General features: G+C 47.4%; 1 protein-coding gene across 1 annotated transcript; it reads right to left on the bottom strand.

The window, feature by feature from the left end:
• Nucleotides 1-2,618: 2,618 nt before the first annotated feature.
• AADACL3 (arylacetamide deacetylase like 3) lies at nt 2,619-7,369 on the bottom strand. Its single transcript, XM_064281316.1, is given in 2 exon segments — nt 2,619-4,666; nt 4,669-7,369. Coding segments are annotated over 2 exon segments (765 nt in total). The 5' UTR covers nt 4,976-7,369; the 3' UTR covers nt 2,619-4,208.
• Between the last annotated feature and the right edge of the window lie 467 nt (nt 7,370-7,836).

Below are 7,836 nucleotides of genomic sequence, written 5' to 3'. Positions count from 1 at the left end.
GGGAGATGCCAACATAGTCTCAAGGGTCCACCTGATCCAAGAAGTTCACTCCTCACCAGCATCCCTCTTCAACCCATTGTCCAATCCAATCCGTGTCTGAAGAGTTGGCTTCAGGAATGGTTCCTGTCCTGGGCCAACAGAAGGTCTGGGGGCCATGACTACCAGGGTCCTTCCAGTCTCAGTCAGGCCATTAAGTCTGGTCTTATGAGAATTTGGGGTCTGCATCCCACTGCTCTCCTGCTCCCTCAGGGGTTCTCTGTTGTGTTCCCTGTCAGGGGAGTCATCGGTTGTAGCTGGCCACCATCTAGTTCTTCTGGTCTCAGGTTGATGTAGTGACTGGTTCATGTGGCCCTTTCTGTCTCTTGGGCTCGTAATCACCTTGTGTCCTTGGTGTTCTTCATTCTCCTTTGATCCAGGTGGGTTGAGACCAATTGATGCATCTTAGATGGCTGCTTGCTAGCGTTTAAGACCCCAGCTACCACTCTTCAAAGTGGGATGCAGAATGTTTTCTTAATAGATTTTATTATACCAATTGACTTAGATGTCCCCTGAAACCGCCGTGGTCTTTTTAATCCTTTATATCGTGTACCAAGTGGACAATGAAAAAGGAAGACTGAAGAAGAATTGACACCTTTGAATTGTGATGTGGGCAAAGAATATTGGATACAGCATGGACTGCCAAAAAGATGAACAAATCAGTCTTGAAGGAAGTATAGTCAGAATGTTCCTTAGAAGCAAGGATGGGAAGACTTCATCTCACATACTGTGGACATGTTATCAGGAGGGATCAGTCCCTGGAGAAGGACATCATGCTTGGTAAAGTAGAGGGTCAGTGAAAAAGAGGAAGACTCCAAATGAGATGGATTGACACAGTGGCTGCAACAATCAGTGTCTGGGCTTAAAGGTGTGTGTGCGTGTCCACCTCCCCTAGAGCAGTGTTAGCTGGGCACATTGGCTATGCATTCCCAGAGGGGCCTATGGTTATTAGTTTCAAACTCATTCAGACTTAGAGAAGGGTACAGTTGAGAAAGTGATGGAAACCAGAATGCAGAAATACTGGACCTTATTAACCTGACTCAGATCAGGCTGACACCTAGATGAAAATACTCAGACAAGGTCATATGGCTCAATAGCATCTCACATGTAAATGCTCAATAATGGCAAAGAGAAGAGCCATCACTCTGGGGTAATGGGCCAAGGGGTGCGTCAGAGTGGGGTGTTGTCAGGCAGATCAGGGCTGCATTGCACGGTGCCTGACCAGCCAGGTGACCTTAGGCAAACTACTTAATCAGCTGGCCTTGAGCCTGCCTAGGAAGAGACAGGAAACAAGTGTTATTATTCATCTTTCTGCATCTCAGTTTTCTCATCTGCAAAATAGGTTTAAGAATACCCACTGTTATGGATTGTATTAAATAAAAAAAAACTTGATGCCATTGAGTCGATTCTGACTCATAGTGTCCCTACAAGGCAAGGTAGAACTGCCCCATATGGTTTCCAAGGAGCACCTAGTGGATTTGAACTGCCGACATTTTGGTTAGCAGTGATGGCATTTAACCACTGTGCCACCAGGGTTTCCTGGATTGTCTTGTGTCCCTTAAAAAGATACACTGAAGTCCTAGCCCCTGTACCTGTGAACATGACCTGGTTTGGAAAGATGTTATCAGTTAACATGAGGTTGTACCAGAGTGGAATAGGTCCTAATCCCACCTGAGTGGCATCTTATAAAAGAGGAGAGCAGACATGGTGACAGAGCTATGTGATGATGAAGGCAGACACAGGTGTAAGTCAAGGAACGCCAAACAGGCATGGAACAGTTTTTCAGAGTCCTCAGGAGGGATCAGCATAGCCGATGCCCTGAATTCAGACTCCTAGCCTCCAGAACTATGAGACAATAAATGTCTGTTCCTTAAAGCCAAACACTCTGTGGTATTTTGTTACAGCCACCCCAGGAAACTAAGACACTCACTTTGTAGGACTCATGTGAGGAATACATGAGGTGGCATATTCAGAAGGCTCAGTATAGTGCCTAGAACATAGTTGGCTCTCAGTGAACATTCATTCCTATCCCCCTTATCCCTTTTCCCTTCTCTGAGCCTTGAGAGTGAGTTTTAGGAAGGGTAGTGACAAGCCAGTGAGGAAGAGGAGTATTGGTCTCAAAATCAACACAACCAGATGTTGGTGGAAAAAGTGCTGTATGTCTTTCCCACAACCTGCAGATGGAAGCAACCAGCCCATGGAAATGACCCCACCCCAAAGCTCCCAGCGCCTTGAAGTGTATATCATTCACCTCCACTGGGCACAGTCCTTCAGTGGCTCTCTGCCTCCTCACCACTCATCAGTAAAAGAGCCAGAAAGTTAGCTCATGCCCCTCCCTCCATTCTCAGAGGCAGAGGTGAAACAACGAAAGTCACATTCCAGTAGGGGAGCCAACCCAGACTCAGCTTAGAAGGCCATCTCAGAAGGACCATACTCCTTCGATTCCAATAATCTCCAGAAGCTGAGTGCCACCAAAGTATTTGTTTTAAGTGGTTGGTTCCTGTTTCTCCGAGGAAGCCATGTGCTGATCAGCTGTGAATGAATCAAGAAACCACTTAGTGGGATTCCTCTTTGCCCCATGTTTCAGAACAAAATTTAGCTGAAACCATGTTAAAAGGTTCTTTGTGCATTAAACTTAGATCTTGGCCTATAAAACTCTCTGGCCAATGTGGGGCCAGCTTGGGGGCCTAGATCACCCCTTTCAAAGGAATTTTTATTCCCAAGGAGAAGTTGGTCAACTTGCCCAATGGTTCTTGATATCTTTTGCCACTTGCAAGTACCTTGACTCAGGATTCTATTTAGCTTCTGTAGTAGAGGAAGCTTTGATGTTCACCCAACATTCATTTACCCTTCTTTTAGGGCTGCACTTCCTCCTCCACTCTCACTCCAAGCACCAGGTGAAATTGAATCCACTCTCTGCGCCAAGGATGGCACAGGATTTGGTCCTGGTCTGTCAGAGCATTCCATTCCTTTCATTGTGGCAGCTGGACACACCACTCTGGAAGTCAACAGAGCCATTGAGTTGCCAAGAGATTTTTGTTGGGACCACCAAGAGTGTGGCAAGTTTATAATAATGAACTTGACTCTGGGAGAATGTAAGCATGGAGGTGCTCAGGGCCCACCAGATTGAGAGATGAAGTTGAAATCAGCAAAGAGGAGAGTAAAGCAGAGAAAGAAAGAAGGCAGCTGGTGGCACTGTTTGAGTTCCTGGATCAAACCATGCCTGATTTATTCTTGGAATTCATAATTACATAAGGCAATGCATTCACTCTCTAATTTAGGCTAATTTGAGTTGGTTCTATGTCTTAAACAGAAATAGCTCTCATTAATACATCTTATGTCTCTTTTCCCCTTTCGTGATTCCCTACTGCGGGCTTGATTGAGTTTGGCTCTGACTCAGGACTCACAATTTCCCTCGCAACTCTTTCCTCTAACTCCCACAATGTTGCATTCAGGCCTTTGGTTGGAAGCCTGGTTTTGACCCCAGGAGCTTCAGAGCTTCCTCAAGGAGGCAGATCCAGGTTGTCTTCATTTGCCACTAGGTGTCCACTACCATGGAAAATCTATCCATACTGACTTAACCCTTCCAGTCCAGGCAGCCAAGGCTCTGAGCCCAGGGGCTGGAAATCAGTAGGAGAAGTGTCACCATTCACCCAGAGGAGGAGGCTGAACCCAGTTTCTCCACCACCATCACCACCCACCATTCTAGAACATCAGAACTCCACCTTCTGAGCCAGATCGGAAAACCCTGTGAGATTACACCAATGCTCCTGTGTTAATCCTAGGTTCAGCCAACCAGGGCACTCCTGGTACACACAGGCAAGATCAAAGTGAGGTAAAGCCTGCAGCTCCGTTTGTGTTCAAACTAAACTCTACCTCAGGGATGCTATGAGTAACCCTTACACGCTGATTCATGCTCAGAAGTGGCCATCAAAGATGGGCAGCTCAAAATTTCCCAACAGTGAGCATGGACAGAGAGCCCTCCCCCCGAAACCTGTTCCCTCTCCTGTTCTCCCTTCAGACATCAGAAGCGTGCATTGTATGATTCTAGAATCTGGAGCAAGAAGGTGGTGGCAACCTCCACATTCTCCCTAGCCCAACTTAGCAATACAGAGCCCAGTGGTGATGGTGGGATCCACACTCCTTGTGGCTGCAGCAGGAAAGAAAGGTAGTCACAAGCCCTTTATAAAACTGACCATCACCTTCAGAATTCTTATGGAGCAGGGGAAGTACAAGCATTCCATATCAATGCTGTTGAGCACTCCGTGACATCTGTCTTCCATGTGGTGCCAGATCACTGGCTTGCCCAGGTCCTCCAGCCTCTTCTTGCACAACAGTGAGTCTTCCCGGAGAAGATCATACTCACAGGCCACTATGAAAGCCTCCGGGACCTGAGCTACGACACCATCTTCTGCAAACAGGCGTGAGATCGTCACATCCAAAGTTAGGCTTGATTCCAAGTAGGCATCCTCATTCAGGGGAGCGCAGGGCATCGGCCAGTAACCTCGCTGCTTAAACCTCTCTGGGATGTTTTCTGGGCCCAACCACTTTCTATCCTTTTCCCAGACTTCCGTAGGCAAATGGGTGCCTTTCAAGACCATGATTTCCCAGGAGGGGCTGATATCCAGGAGTAACTCCATCAGTAGAAGACAAAGTGCCAATCGAGCCAGGGCACGTTCTTGTTCTGCTGATAGGAAGGGAGTTGGGAGTCCAGGGCTTGCAGAGCAGCCTGGACCAGAATCTGAGCACAGAGCCTGGGGAGATCCTTTCTGCTCCTGAGTTACAGACAAGCCAGAGCTGCTAGTCCCCCTCCCACACTGCCACCACAGACCACAACCCGGGCTGGGCCCACCCCGTATGCATTCAGAGATTTCAAGAAGTGGATTGTGGCCACAAGGCAGGCTGTTATCGGCCCTCGGAACTTATGGTCGGGCTGCATGTGATATCTAGGGAGGAATCAAGGAACACAGCTTACACCGGTCACCCCAGCACAGTCAAAAATATCTGCATCTAGAATCCTTTAGGAGTCCCTGAGTGGTGCAAACAGTTAAGCACTCAGCTACTAAGTGAAAAGTTGGTGTTTCAAACTCACTTAGAGGTCCCTTGGAAGAAAGGCCCGGTAATCTGCTTCTGAAAGGTCACAACCATAAGAACCCTACGAAGCAGGTCTACTCTGGCACACATGGGGTTCCATGAGTCAGAATCAACTTGATGGCAACAGATTTGGTTTTATTGTTTTCTTTTTTTTTTAAGCATCCTTTAGCCTGATTTTTTTCTTTTCCTGAAACCTGATCAGGTGAAGTTAGGTGTGAGGCTTAAATGAGATGCTAGACATGAAACCCTCAGTACTTGGCACACAAAAAGGGCTCAGTAAGTGGTAGTTCTAATTCCCACTGTCTCAATGCCGTATTGGGGACCAGCTGTGACCACAAGAACACTGTCACTCAGTTATTGGTCAACTACTTAAGTATCAACACTAGCCCCGTCTTTCTGGACCTATACCTGATGTTGCTTCCATAACTCATACCTGTTCCCTGCTCCCAGTATGTGATTCTTTTATGAGCAACTCCAGATTTGCCTGGGTTTTGAATCCAATTAATCCTGCCATGCCCCAGGTTTGGTAGGGGGATTTGTAGACTTAACTAACACCAAAGGCCAGCAGATAACATGCAGGGCTCCTCCAAACCAGCCACATCCATCCTAGCCAACCGCCTCCAGGCAGAAACACCAGACTGGCTTTGCTAGACCTTCCGAGTTTTCAAGAGCTTCCAGAAACTGGGTTTTGTAAGAAATTTCACAATTTTTAAATGCTGGCCCCAGATTTTAAAGAAAGTAAACATTCCACAGGATGAAGAAAACTTTGCTTAGCCCTCTTCATTCCAATTCATCATTTTCCAAGCTCCCCTGGGGTCATGCTTTCAACACCTAAACCTGTCCACCTCGAATTCATAAAATAACCTTCCTGCAAAGAGTTGCCAGCCTATTTTACCGAAGATCTCTTTGTTCAACATGGCCCACACAGTAAGGTGAATGTCTCAACAATTGGATCAAGATATTCATCCCGCTGCAGAAATGGTTTTGGAGCTGAGAATTGGAAAGTGGGACTTTTCTCCAGGTCTCTCTCCCTCATCTAGGACTTATTTCTGTAATTTTTACCCTACTCAACTAGCTGTGCCATGAGAAAGCTGTGACAGCAATTCCCATGCAGATGTTGGCACCTGCTAACATTTTTTAATGAAGGGCATTGGTGGTCCAGTGACAGAGCTTTCACCGTCCACGTGGGAGACCCGGGTTTGATTCCCGGCCAGCGCACCTCATGTGCAGACACTACCTACCTGTCAGTGAAGGCTTGCGTGTTGCTACAGTTGCTATGATGTTGAGCAGGTTTCAACAGAGCATCCAGACTAAGATGCACTAGGAAGAAAGTCCTGGAGATCTACCTTCAAATATCAGCCAACGAAAAGCCTATGGATCTCAATGGTCCAATCTACAAGAGATCATGGGGATGGTGCAGGATCGGGCAGTGTTTTGTTCTACTGTACATGGGGCCCCCATGAGTTGAGGGCTAACTCAATGGCAACTAACAACAACGACCACATTTCTTAATAGGGTATGCATTAAAATGAAATTGTGGGGAAAGCTTCATCAGGACGAACTGACCTGTGCGATGAAGTGTCAGGAAGCAGGGCAGGAGGACGAGGCCACACCACTCATAATACAGCTCCTCATATGTGTCCCGTTTGCCTTACGTGGACACTCAAGGAGGGGCCACCCCAGGTCCTCCACCCGAAGTCCACCAAGCCCTCTTGAGGTTGCAGGTGGGTGGGTGGCTCAGAGACCAGTTGTGAGAGTGGTTTCTTACTTTTCTTCTTTAGGTGGTTCTCAGCCACAGTGGGCCTTTCTCTAGGCAACCGGTTTGGTTTTATCACTTCCTTGGAAATGGTTGTGGCAGTGTTTTCAGTTGTCCTAGTTACTGTGTGGGGCACCACTGGTTCTAGTGGAGGGAGGTGCTAAGTGTCTTGAACATGCTGGCCTGTTCTGCTCAGCAGAAAAGTATTCCACCCCAAGGTGCTCCTTCTGAGAAACTCTGCAACTCATCTGCTTAACAAACACCACATCCCACGTTGCTTCCAGATGGTTCTGTGCACTAAGCTTCGCTCTTTAAACGTGGCCAAGTGCCACACACAGGAATGGGTTCCTCTTGCTCTACCTTTCCATCGTTCTTTCTCTCCCCTTCCCTTCTCCTCCTCTTCACTGGCTTCCCACAACCCATCTCCTCCTCTTGGTGTTCTTCCAACTCCCTACCTGTTGACCTACTTACAATTTCCCACCCTATCACTCCGGAGCCCACCTAGCTTCCTGGCACCTCCCCTACTCTCCCCTTTATTCCCCCAACAGCTAGAACCACCAAGTCGCTCTCCTTGCACAAACAACAGCATATGCCATGATGGGTTTCTAGAAAATAAAAAGTTTTTAACATTCACGACAGAAGCCAGGGGGCTTCTTTTGCCAGCTGTTGTTAGCTGCTCCCTTCTAACTGATGACCACGGCCAAGTGCTTCGGTAGACCCTAGCTTTTCAGTTGCCCTCAAGTAGACTCCAACTCATGTGTGTCAGTTGACCCCACGTGTGTCAGAGTAGAACTGTGCTCCGTAGGGTTTGGTGCAAACAGTTGACACACTTGGCTGCTAATCGAAAGATGGAAGGTTCAGGTCCACCCAGAGGTATCTCAAAACAAAGACCTGACGATCTATTTCTGAAAAATCAGACTCTACCTAGGTTTTGCAAATTTGCTTCTAGT

This window comes from Loxodonta africana, chromosome 3 (genome assembly GCF_030014295.1).
Source record: "Loxodonta africana isolate mLoxAfr1 chromosome 3, mLoxAfr1.hap2, whole genome shotgun sequence".
In the NCBI taxonomy this organism is placed as follows: Eukaryota; Metazoa; Chordata; class Mammalia; order Proboscidea; family Elephantidae; genus Loxodonta; species Loxodonta africana.
The sequence above is the reverse complement of the archived record's forward strand: the minus strand, read 5'-3'. Positions and strand labels throughout refer to the sequence as shown.